This window comes from Arachis ipaensis, chromosome B04 (genome assembly GCF_000816755.2).
Source record: "Arachis ipaensis cultivar K30076 chromosome B04, Araip1.1, whole genome shotgun sequence".
Taxonomy (NCBI): domain Eukaryota; kingdom Viridiplantae; phylum Streptophyta; class Magnoliopsida; order Fabales; family Fabaceae; genus Arachis; species Arachis ipaensis.
Genome location: NC_029788.2, coordinates 4,656,475 through 4,668,865, shown reverse-complemented (window position 1 = coordinate 4,668,865; position 12,391 = coordinate 4,656,475). Strand labels below are relative to the sequence as shown.

General features: G+C 32.3%; 3 protein-coding genes across 6 annotated transcripts; all 3 read left to right on the top strand.

The window, feature by feature from the left end:
- LOC107638538 (uncharacterized protein At4g15545) lies at positions 3,017 to 4,886 on the top strand. The gene is made up of 7 exons (XM_016341863.2): positions 3,017 to 3,449; positions 3,527 to 3,595; positions 3,667 to 3,723; positions 4,056 to 4,128; positions 4,200 to 4,443; positions 4,518 to 4,596; positions 4,681 to 4,886. The coding sequence occupies exons 1-7, from the start codon at positions 3,177 to 3,179 to the stop codon at positions 4,771 to 4,773; spliced, it is 888 nt and encodes a 295-aa protein (XP_016197349.1). The 5' UTR covers positions 3,017 to 3,176; the 3' UTR covers positions 4,774 to 4,886.
- Positions 5,953 to 8,824, top strand: LOC107638537 (receptor-like cytosolic serine/threonine-protein kinase RBK2). The gene is made up of 8 exons (XM_021120538.1): positions 5,953 to 6,073; positions 6,617 to 6,741; positions 6,861 to 7,241; positions 7,308 to 7,559; positions 7,634 to 7,788; positions 7,881 to 7,960; positions 8,050 to 8,185; positions 8,331 to 8,824. Exons 1-8 carry the CDS (start codon positions 6,030 to 6,032, stop codon positions 8,676 to 8,678), a joined length of 1,521 nt encoding a protein of 506 aa, XP_020976197.1. The 5' UTR covers positions 5,953 to 6,029; the 3' UTR covers positions 8,679 to 8,824.
- LOC107637523 (probable prolyl 4-hydroxylase 4) lies at positions 9,475 to 11,697 on the top strand. Of its 4 annotated transcripts, none has more exons than XM_021120536.1 (6): positions 9,475 to 9,641; positions 9,718 to 9,880; positions 9,980 to 10,007; positions 10,446 to 10,624; positions 11,080 to 11,155; positions 11,376 to 11,697. In XM_021120536.1, exons 1-6 carry the CDS (start codon positions 9,511 to 9,513, stop codon positions 11,528 to 11,530), a joined length of 732 nt encoding a protein of 243 aa, XP_020976195.1. In that variant the 5' UTR covers positions 9,475 to 9,510; the 3' UTR covers positions 11,531 to 11,697. The 4 variants fall into 4 exon arrangements, with proteins under 4 accessions (XP_020976195.1, XP_016196418.1, XP_016196419.1 ...); XM_016340932.2 differs by having other exon boundaries at positions 9,950 to 10,007; XM_016340933.2 differs by having other exon boundaries at positions 9,950 to 10,007; positions 11,080 to 11,169; positions 11,376 to 11,626.

Sequence of the window (12,391 nt, the reverse complement as noted above, 5' to 3'; positions counted from 1 at the left end):
AGATCGTTACCATGTTTTAACTTATAGGCTTATTTGTAATGCCATTTTAGGCTAGTTTGATACATGGATTTTGGAGTTGAACTATTAGAAGGTGAAATTGTCTGAGTTATAGTCTGTATGGCGGTATTGTTACTGGGGTTATTTTTATGAGATGATCTATAGTACTGCCTGACTTATTTTTGGTCGGCGTGACTATATTACATTGTATATGAAACTTGGCCCAGCAATATATGATAGAAATAATAGTGTTAGATATACTCAACTAAGGCCAATCGAAAATGAAATACAGACTGATAATTTAGTATAAAATGTAGCTTGTACATGGTTGATATATGAAATAGTAAGATTCATAAAAGTAAAGCTATATAGATTGATGTATGCCTTACAAGAGGTCGTATTATATTGAAAATAGAAGAAGTATATAAGCAACTTAGGTCATGCTTACAGATTGTTTTTCCGTAGTAACGGACTTGTCAATTTGATATGTTGATTTTATTTGCCTCATAATTGCCTTTCGAGTTAATTTTAGGTTTTTTGTTTTTGTATCATAAACAAATGTTTTAAACTTGTCGGTTAAAGCTAAGACTGAATCCCCTTATTCCAGAAGCAGAATAATTGAAAAAAAAAGGAAGAGCTTGAATAAAATGACATGGATTAACACCGAGTAATCAGAGCAGGATAGTTAATTATAGCAATAATAATAAAAATGAGAGAAATTCATTGCAAGTTGGCTTAGATTGTTTGGATTGTATATAATCGGGATCAATAAAATTAATTTATTTGATCACATGCTTGCATAGTTGTGCTAATTCAAAATTTTCAATGAAAATATGAGAACTGAAAAAAACTTTATATATAGCTCTAAAATTGTGTATCATTAGATAATGTTACCAGAGTATTTGGTAGAATTTATTTTTCTTGTTGATGGGTTTGGAGTGACTATTACGAGGGCCGTTATTTTCAAGGTGTGGTCATCACTGCTGTCATTGTTATACTAGAATTTCTCTACTCCTCTGTATCACTTTATTTGTTTTGGTTCAAGAACTTGATTAACTTTTGATTTTCTGCTTTCGGTGATTCTTTGGTCACCAATAGTTAGGCTACAGTAGGGGATTGAGGAGAATTGCTTTTCTGTTATTGATTAAAACCTGCAAAAGAGGCTAAATAATGGAATAGGAAAGATGATAGTGGAGTTAAGTAAATTCGGTCCTACGGTGAGCGCTAAATGTTCCTGTGTAGTAAGTTGGACTTGAGGTATAGCTCATCCTTTTTAGGGATTGGGCTCTCATTCGCTTGAAGTGGGAGAAGTATACGTCGACTTCAAGAGAAATGGCAGCGGCCGACACCTTCAAAGACACTCCGACACTTAAGTTAGTAATAGTAGAAGATGAGTATAATATTACTCAAAATGAATAGTATACCTTTTACATGTTTAGGGTTTGATTTTTATAGAATAAAATCTTCTTTAAAGATGTTGAGATATTAGCTTGATCTTTCAGCCATTATTTAAGTTTGGCCATTAATATTTAAGTTTGTTGTTGAGTGGGTTCCATTATTTAAGTTTCTTGTTGAGTAAATTGTTATCAGTTTCTCTCTAACCGAAGATTAGCCACGTTTATTATTGAATTTAGATTTCAATTTATAGACATAATTCAACTGTGTTATAACCACTAGATCACATATGTTTGGAAAAGATGGCACAGTAGTTAAGTTTACCAAATGGTAAAATGTTAGTGTTCCAATAATGATCAATATTTAGGGGTGATAACGGGGCGGGTAGGGACAGGTTTTTGTTCTACCCAATCTCACCTCTCTCTACAATAACCCGTATAGAATTTGTCCCGCTCTTATTTGTGAGTAGTAGAAAGTTGAATCTTAACCCGCCCCGTCTATTAAAATCCAATAAATAAAATTAAATTTCAAAATTTATATAACTATTATCACATACATAACATAAATTAAAGTAAAATTTTAAATATGATACAATATTATTAATCATTTTATTAATTATTTTACATATATTACACATTTAAAATTATATGTATTATATATATATATCGAGACAAGTGTTACTTAAATCCGATCTCGTCCTATCCCAACCAAAAATCCATCTCGATAAAACCCATCCCAGTGCAAGACGGATAATTACTTGCTGAATAGAAGTGAAGTGAATATTTGTAAATTTGAGTGGTGTTGTCATCTTTATCAATACTCCGTTTAGGTATGGAATTCCAAGGATAGATGACTTAAAATAGCGGTCAATTATTATATAAACATCAAATTGTGAATGAATAACCCAAGTAAAAAATAAATAAATCAAAGCTTAATGTGAAAAAAGAGAGTAATTCGTAGAAGAAAATGTAGTCATCATGATGCATCATTCTACAATAGTAGGAAAGGATGATGACGGAAAACTTATGAGCATGGAGAGCAGTCGATGAGCTATATATATTATAATTATTAGAATATTTTTTTTTTGTTTATGATAATTTTTATTCTACTAGATTAAGAATTAATTTATTATAAACTAAAATTTTATTTAAAAGTTTGTTATTGATGAATAGATAAAATTCAAATCCTTAATATTTATTTATGCAGATTAATTCAAGTTAATTATTATATTGAAAGGAAAAGTTTAGGGATTAGCAATTTTATTAAATTCTGATAAGTATGTAATCAGTAAAAAAAAATAAGTAATCTACACGGATGGAATCTTACACCATTAAAAATATCATTGATAATTACTTAATGACTATAAATCACAAAACTTATTGCTTCTTATTGGAATATGTGATGCAATAGTAATGGATTAATGGGCCAGTTATTTTACCTCAAGGTTCTTTCTCCATCTTGTGAAGCTAGGGTGAATTTGTTTGTGATGATAATTGCGAGTCACTCACACCATAATCACTGGTCCCTTGTTCTACCTTTGTCTTTTCTTCAAAACCCTATCCATTCTCAACCCATATCACACCACATACAATGGTTTCAAAAATGGAAAATTATAACTCTTATCTATATTTTCTACCTTTTGCATGCTACCCTCTCAAACAAAACAACTACTGAATCACAATTCACACTTCACATAATTCCAAAAATTAAATTAAATATATAATTCCAACCACAGTAGTATTCCAATATAATAATAATAATAAAACAAGAAAAAAGAACGAAACATGTTGGTGAGTGGTGGAGGTGGTGGAGAATCCAGTGTTGATGCTGCTCCTCCTGAGGCGGAGCTACCAGAAGAGCTTGTGCGAGTTCTGCCGTTGGATCCATTCGAGCAGCTCGATTTGGCCCGCAAGATCACCTCCATTGCTCTCTCCACGCGCATCCACGCGCTACAGTCGGAGTCCTCCAACCTACGCGCCGAGCTCGCCGAGAGAGATACCCTCATCGCCGAATTGCAGTCTCAGGTGGACTCGCTGGCACACGCCGAACAAGATAAGGTTCGAATGGCTACTGAACCCGGTTCAATTCAATCTAACCATGCTTGGTTTTTCTAATTTTATTTTATTATATACAGGAGAGGTTGGTGAAAGAGAATGCTTCTCTTTCCAACACTGTGAGGAAGCTGAGCAGAGATGTCTCCAAGGTAAGAATTCTTCAAGTATATGTAATGTAGTGTGGGTGCTTCATGGACTAATTGCATGCTTATTCATGCAGTTGGAAGTTTTCAGAAGACGACTCATGCAATCCCTTCAAGAGGATGAAGAAAATTCTGTAGGTTACATTCTTCCTTCTACTTATTATTATAAGATGAAAACTTAGGTGCAGTCTACTTACTTCACATGAAGTTGATAGTTGAGAATCAGATAAAAATTTAGTCAAATCAGTCAAATTATCTAACCGCTTTCAATTATCAACTTTACATGAAGTCGACTGCACTTGAATTTCCACCTTATTATTATAAAAAATATTCAATAACTAAAAAGAACTAGCTAAAGTTATGACTATTTTTTATCTCCTTAGTAAAAATAAACTTATATAGTTGACTTTGACACATAAATAGTACTAGTAGCATCTTACTAAAAAATAGCATTCATGATATGTAGGGAGAAGGAGGTGCAGACATCGTTGGCAAATTGCACAGCCAAGCAAGTATGACTTCCACAACACAACCTGGAGGTAGGCCATTTAGAATTTTATTTTATAAAAGTTCGAATATAAATGATTATATCTCTAACTCCACGATACAGATGATGATAGTTCATCGATGGGACCTTCAAGAACATCTTCAATGAGAGTTGCAGAGGATGGCGTGTTAATATTAGGATCTGAAGCGAACACACCACACATAAGTCCGCCAGGTTCACCAAGTGCAAGAAGAACATCCTCAAAACCTGTGTCTCCGAGCAGCAGGCGCCAAGCCATGTCGTTCTCCACCTCACAACAAACAGGGAGAACAAGGGTGGATGGAAAGGAGTTCTTTCGCCAAGTCAGGTGATCATCACATCATGAATATTGCTGCATACTCTTGTTTTTTACTCATTAGCTTCTTTATGTTATAATGTTAGGAGCCGTTTGTCTTATGAGCAATTTGGTGCATTTTTATCAAATGTTAAGGAACTCAATTCTCATAAACAAACAAAAGAGGTAATTAACAACCAACCCTACTACCTTCATTTTCTATGTATTGCAAATTTGCAATGTATATAATAGTTAACTCACGTGTTGCAGGAGACATTGCAGAAAGCTGATGAGATATTTGGGCCTCAAAACAAGGACCTGTATGCTATCTTTGAGGGCTTGATCTCTCGCAATGTCCATTAACATATTATTCTTCTTTAATTTCATTTCCTCTAAGTTACAACATTTTGCCCTTGTAAATTACATTATTATTTTTCAATAATAAATTCAAATCTCCTCTATGTCGTTTAGTTTGATTTATAGTTATGCATGCTTAATTACTTTATTTAATGTTGTGTGTAGTTCAAATTATTTTACAAAATAGTGCTTAAATTTTGAAGGCCAAGTTTGTATTTGGCTCGATTTGATTGTATTAATAATAGACAAATACACATTGAAAATAAATTAACAATCATGTTTGTCCCCAACGTTTGGGGTAAGTTTTATTTGTATCCCTAATGTTTAAATTGTTCTATTTGTATCCTTAACGTTTATAAAAGTGATTCAATGTTATCCTACTATTATTTATACTAACAAATCAGATTATATTTTTCAATTATTCTCACTTGGATGTATTCATTCTCAATTAGGTCTCACTTAGATGTGTTCGATTTTAATATTATACCCACTATTTGTGTTTATATTCAATTATGTTCCTAAAAAAGTGAATTATGTAAATGTTGTAGGAATTAGTTTCAACATTTGATGAACTATTTTTCGGAGTAAATCATCGATTCTATCCCAAACATTTGTATTCTTACTTCAAGAAGAGATTTTTAAAACTCAAACTAAAGCGTTCATGATGTGTAATTGACGGTAGGATAACATTGAATAACTTTTACAAACGTTAGGGATACAAATATGACGATTTAAACGTTAGGGACACAAATAGGATTTACCCCAAACGTTGAGGACAAAAACGATACTTTACTCATTAAACCACACATGTATTTATACAAATTTTAGCCTTTTAATTTCCTCGCTAATATTAATTAAGCATGTTCCAAAATCCACACAGCTAACTATTAAACTAGACCATTTTTTGTACAAACTTGTTTTTATTTATTTTACTGAAATTTTTATTATGTCAATGCAAGTGAATTATTATTACTATTTTGTTGTTGAAAAACTAGAAAAAGAACAACGAATTTTGCTTGCGATAAGATGAGAGAAGAGAACGACGAACAACCATACACAAAAAATGGGGCGACATTTTGGGAACAAAAATAGGCGATGTTTTTAGTAATTAGGATTAACGTGTATGATGGATGACTTAGACAAGAAAATGTGTTTGGAATCCATTTCTCTTTTGTTTTCATTTTCATCTCTGTCTCTTATCTCTGTATTTTGTCCTTAATACCCCTGGCTTCTGCTCCTCCTCCTCCTCCTCGGCCGCCACCATGACTCTGAGCCATGAGCGGCGGGAATCACATCCTTCGCCGAGGTATCATCATCCTCATTTTGTTTTTGTTATTGTTCCCTTGCATGCATGCATGCATCTATTGCCACACATTTCTCATCTCATGCATCAACTTCATATGTTTGTGATATCATATAATTATTAGGGTAAAAACTCAGGTGAAGTCGAATTCACGTGAAGTTGATATCTGAGAACCGTTAGATGAAAATTTAGTCAAATCAGTCAAATCATCTAACGACTCTCAGGTGTCAACTTCACGTGAAGTCGAGTGCACCTGAGTTTCCACCAATTATTAGATAATTTAACATATTTAACTTGAGATAAATCTAGATTTTAACTATCATTTTTATATTAAAACGTGACATAATTTAACAAAATTTGTACTATATTAATGCATCTAATTCCAAGTTTTCAACCACATGTTATAATGTCTCATTGATATTTTATCATATACGGTTCATTAAACTTTGTTTGTTGCAAGCATCATAGCTTAGAGTTGTTTGTCCATTGTGTCACATTTATTTGTTCTTGTTTGAATGCTGACAAAGAAGATCATGTTTTGCATAGCAATGGCATCCACAGCCACAACAGCAATGGCAGTTTCGAGAAAAAGCCAACATTTGCAAAGCATTCTATTTCAATAAGATCAAGAAGACATAAACCCGGTTTCTCTGATTCCTTTTCAAGCATTGGTAAAAAAAAAAGAAACACTTGTGTATATTTTTCTTTCTTTTTTATGTTCTTCTTGGTTATGACATGATAATGGTTTCTTTCCTTTGCTACTACTATTGTGGTAATGGTGATAAACCAGACTTGAATGGATTAGACACTGAAGAAGGTGGTGGTGGAGGATGTTTAACAGATTACTCTACAAGCAGTGTAGGATCAAGAACACCTTCATCTTCAAGAGCAAGCACTTCTGATTCTGAGGCTCTACCAGGTAGTGGTGGTTCCAATGCTAACAACCAATGGCGTGGTTTCTTCAAGCTTCTCAAGAAAGGCTCACAGATGCCATTTCAACCATTTCACCCTCTTAAGAAGAATGTTCCTAAGTTAACTAGAAGGAAGAGTAAGAGGGTTAGAGAGGATCTCATTCCTTCTTCTTTTGACTCTGAGTTTGCCAACTTCAAATCTTCATGGAAGAATTTCACTCTCTCTGAACTCCAGGCTGCAACTGATGACTTCAGCCATGGTATGATTGTCTTATTTTTCATGCTAGTTTACTCGTTAAATCGGAAATGATTGTTGTTATTGGCAGATAATGTGATTGGGGAGGGAGGGTATGCAGAGGTATACTTAGGAAAATTGGAAGATGGAAACTTTGTTGCCATAAAGAAGCTTACAAGAGGGAACCAAGAAGAAATGACTGCAGATTTTTTGTCTGAGCTTGGAATCATAGTTCATGTGGACCATCCAAACATTGCTAGATTGATTGGATATGGTGTTGAAGGTGGAATGTTCCTTGTTCTTCAGCTCTCTCCACATGGCAGCTTATCATCCATACTTTATGGTATGCACTATATATGCATCTTTATTTATTACAACTTAACATTTTTGGTTTCTTACTACTTTGTTCATCATCAGGGCCTAGAGAGAAGCTCAATTGGAGTCTCAGATTTAAGATTATTTTGGGAACTGCCGAGGGACTTTGCTATCTTCATGAGGGATGTCAAAGAAGGATCATTCACAAGGATATCAAGGCTTCTAATATTCTTCTCTCTGAGACTTTTGAGCCTCAGGTCGAACATCAAAAATCATCACTATGTATTTGTGTATAAATATATGCGTGTGTTTTTAACTTGAGAATTTCTTCCTCTGATTCAATCTCCAGATATCTGATTTTGGCCTAGCAAAGTGGTTACCTGACCAATGGACTCACCATACTGTTTCCAAAGTAGAAGGCACATTCGGGTCTATACATTTATAACAAGTTTCTTAGTATATTCTTTGTAGATAGTACTGTACTTAACCCTTTGATTCTGATTTGTTGTCACTAACAGGTACCTTCCCCCTGAATTCTTCATGCATGGAATAGTAGATGAGAAAACTGATGTATATGCTTATGGTGTGCTATTATTGGAGCTAATCACTGGAAGACAAGCTTTGGATAGCTCACAAAAAAGTCTTATCATGTGGGTATGTAATTGTCCAAATAAGTGATTATAACATTGAAAACTAGCATAGTCTTGTGCTAAGTGAAAACTCGTGCAGTTAAATGATTTGACTAAATTGTCATCTAAGGTATGAAGTTCACATGACTCTTGTGCTAATAATGTTGCAGGCAAAGCCTTTGTTAATTGCAAACAACATCAAAGAGCTTGTTGATCCAGTTCTTGAAGACAATTATGATGAAGAGCAGATGGACCTTGTGATCTTAACAGCTTCTCAGTGTGTAGAACAATCCTCGGCTCAACGGCCTCTTATGAGCGAGGTGCTACAAATATTAAGAGGTGATGAAGAGAGCTTGAAGTGCATCAAAGAAAGACAAAAGTCAAAAATTCAAAGAACATACTCTGAAGAACTCTTGGATGCAGATGAATACAATTCTAAGCAAAAGAGCCAAAGAGCACGCCATATGGAGTTTATTCTAAGCAGTAACTCACCCACACAAGAAACGGAACAAAATTGATTATATAGTTTAGAGAAAAGTTTATGTTAGCCACTATTGTTGTGAATTCAAACGTGCCTTTATTAATCCTTCTTAATGTAAACCATTAATTAGTAGTGTAATTATTTTTATAATTCTGTATGATGAAAATATGTTGCCTTGAATCATACATTGTGCAATTTATTATGTATTTTGTTTTTATTCTTGAATTAGTAAGATAAACTTTTAACCTCTTTCCAATGATTCTAAGTCCAAATCTAAAAGTTGATTTTCACTTAATAAATGTTGGGTTTAATTAATTGTCACACACGAAAAATAGGGGTGGCAATGGATAGGGTATGTAGGGTTTGAACTCAACCCTAATTTTACCCGCAACCCTAATCTTACTTGCAGGTTGAGAAATACCCAACCCTAATTCTATTGCACTCAACCTGCGAGTTGACAAAAATGGAAGCCAATAGATTGTTAAAAATTGTATTTATATCTCATTAAATGAGAAATATGATTTATAAAAATAAATGAGTAAAATTTACAAATTTATAAATTTAGTTTAGCGACCAAGAAAATTTTGCACATGCTTAAGATCCTCAAACCGCACCCTATTCGACCGGATAGGGTTGAGACTCCAACCGCACCCTATCCGACCGGGTTTAACGAAAAAAATAAAAAATCATACCCATGGCTCTTAATTAGCTTTGGAAGTTATATCTTTTGATTCAACCTTTAAGCCATTTTAGCAAAATTCTATAATATTTATTTCTCTACTTATCTAATTGGTGTAGTAGTTTAGATCATTGATGAGGAATATAAAAAGACATGGCATGCAATGCAAGAAGAAAAAGCATAGGCCAAAATGAGTAGTAGGAGTAGTAGCAAGGTTAGGTGTTTAATATTATTAGCGTTAATAATCATGATTATTATGAACCATTGCTATGCTAGCATAATTGACCCTTCTAGGGTCAAAAGTATTTCATGGAAGCCAAGGTTTCTCCCATAACTCTCTACTTATCTTAATGCTTAATTATTTATTTATATTATTATAATTAGAATTGAAATGCAGAGCATTCATGTATGAAGGTTTCTTGAGCCAAGTAGAATGCCAGCACTTGATTTCCAAAGCAAAACCAAACCTCACAAGATCCACGGTTACTGATTTAGCCACCGGAGTGTCTCGCCTTTCTGCTCATAGAACAAGCCATGGCATGTTCATTCCCAGGAACAATGTAAATGTTACTATGTTATGTTATATATACACCTTGTTTTTCAAAATTAATTATATATTAAATGTATAGGATCCTATTGTTGGTGGTATTGAAGAGAAGATTTCAGCATGGACATTCCTTCCAAAAGGTATATATAGTGTTTATTTGGGCGTCATTATTTTGATAAAAAAAATCTTTTTTTTAATAAAAAAAGATTTTTTTAATTTTTTAATGTGTTTGTTAAATTTCTAATAGTAAAAGTAAAAACATTAGAATAATTAAAAAAAAAAACGTCTTTTTTGAGAAGTTGTAATTTACATTTTTTTTAAAAGATCTTTTTTCCTTAAAAAAAATGTTTTTCATGTAATAAATAAACAAAAAAGTACTTTTATATCGTTATACTCAAACATAATTGATAGATAAAAAAAATTTTTTACATGAGATATCCAAATATAAAATTATTTTTACTTTTTTATAAGATCTTTCAAAAAAAGATCTTTTTTTTAGAAGCTAAACAAGCTCATAATATAATCATTTTGGCTAATTATTTTTTACTTAACTATAGAATTTATTGTTGAATTTTCAGAAAACGGAGAAGCCATACAAGTATTAAGATATGAAGGTGGTGAGGGGTATGAAGCACACTTTGATTTCTTTCAAGATAAATTTCATATTCAAGCAAAGTCTGGAAACAGAATCGCCACAGTTCTCATGTATCTTAACGATGTCATCCAAGGGGGTGAAACACTTTTCCCTCTTGCTCAGGTTTAATTTAATTCATCTTCTAATAATAATATAATTAATTTAAGGTTAAAGTATATTTTTGTCTTAAAATTTAGCAAAAATTTTAAAAATATCCTTAAATTTTATTTTGTTTCAATTTTGTCCTAAAAGTTTTCGATTTGCATCAAATATACCCTTAACGGCTAAATTTTCAAAAAAATTAAGACCAATCTAACAATAATGCATGAAAACTATGCTTGATTTGCTTGTGTTGATGGTTGTTCTTATGAAATTGTTGTTAAATTGGTCTTAAATTTTTTGAAAAATTAGTCGTTCGGTGTATATTTGATGCAAATCAAAAACTTTTAGGACAAAATTGAAATAAAATAAAACTTAGGGATATTTTTGAAATTTTTGTCAAACTTCAGGGACAAAAAATATACTTTACCCTTAATTTAATTTAGTGTTTTTAATTTTGATTTTCACTTTGGTTATAGGATTATCCATTGCATAATGGAGCTTCTAAAACAAGTTATAATCACTCTACTGAATGTGCCAAAAGAGGATTAGCAGGTGATTATTCAAAGGTGAAAACTTTAACTTTATATGAAGTTGATAGTTGAGAGTCGTTAAATAATTTGACAGATCTGACTAAATTATCTTCTAATGGCTCTCAGCTATCAACTCCACATAAGTTAACTGCACCTGAGTTTATTTCCACCTTATTCAAATCAACAATTAACGCGTATTAGTTATTAAACTTGAAGATAACTTTAAGCATTATATGTAATAGTGAAACCAAGAAGAGGGGATGCAATTGTTTTCTTTGGAATCCATGTAAATGGAAGTGTAGATGGTAGGAGCCTCCATGAAGCATGCCCTGTGATCAAAGGTCAGAAGTGGTCAGCTGTTAAGTGGATTCATATGTATCCAATTCATGGCATCTGATCTAAATCCAAAAACTAAACTTGTTAATTAGACTTAGAAATAATGTTAATTGTTCTGAGCTTCCATAATCCACTATGTCTATTCTAGTATTCTGTATACACTTTTCATGTAATTCTATGTTTAATTAATAGTTAAAATTAAATGAAATTAGCATACTTTGATGTTTTAATCATAACAATCGATGTAGTATTTTCTTTATTAATAACATTTATTCAATAATAAAATTGTTTAAAAATTTAGAAGTGCATTTAAAAATAATTATTTTTTACTTAGCATATGAATCATCACCCAAAAAAATATATATAATTGGATGATTTATAAAAAACCCTCACAGGAAATTAATATTAAATTTATTAAAAATATGTACAGAAAAAATCAATTTTTATGTATTTACCTATATTTATATATTTTATGTAATTTTAACTGTTGATCTGAATTATAAAAAATATATATAATATATATTAATTAAAATCAACGGTTAAAATAATTGGTACACCGATACTCCCCAGTGCATTTGAAATGCTTCCCATAGTATAATATATCCCATAGTATAATATAATAGTGGCATAGTAGGAGAAAAATACAAAAACAAATGGTGAATGGAGACTTGAAAAAGGAGACTAGGAGAGAGCAAATTGGTGTGGGGTTCAACTAAATTAAGCTTTCAAGTGTAACTTTAATGGAGAGAGGGTAACCCAAATAAAAGAAAAGAATAATGAATGAATGAATGAAGAAGAATGGTGTCAAATCATGGAGGGAATTGGAATGATGTGATGCCCCCATGTTTTGTGGTCCTTCACTTCCTACCATACACATTCATGCTCATTCTAAATATTTTGTTTTGGTAAATGCTATGATACT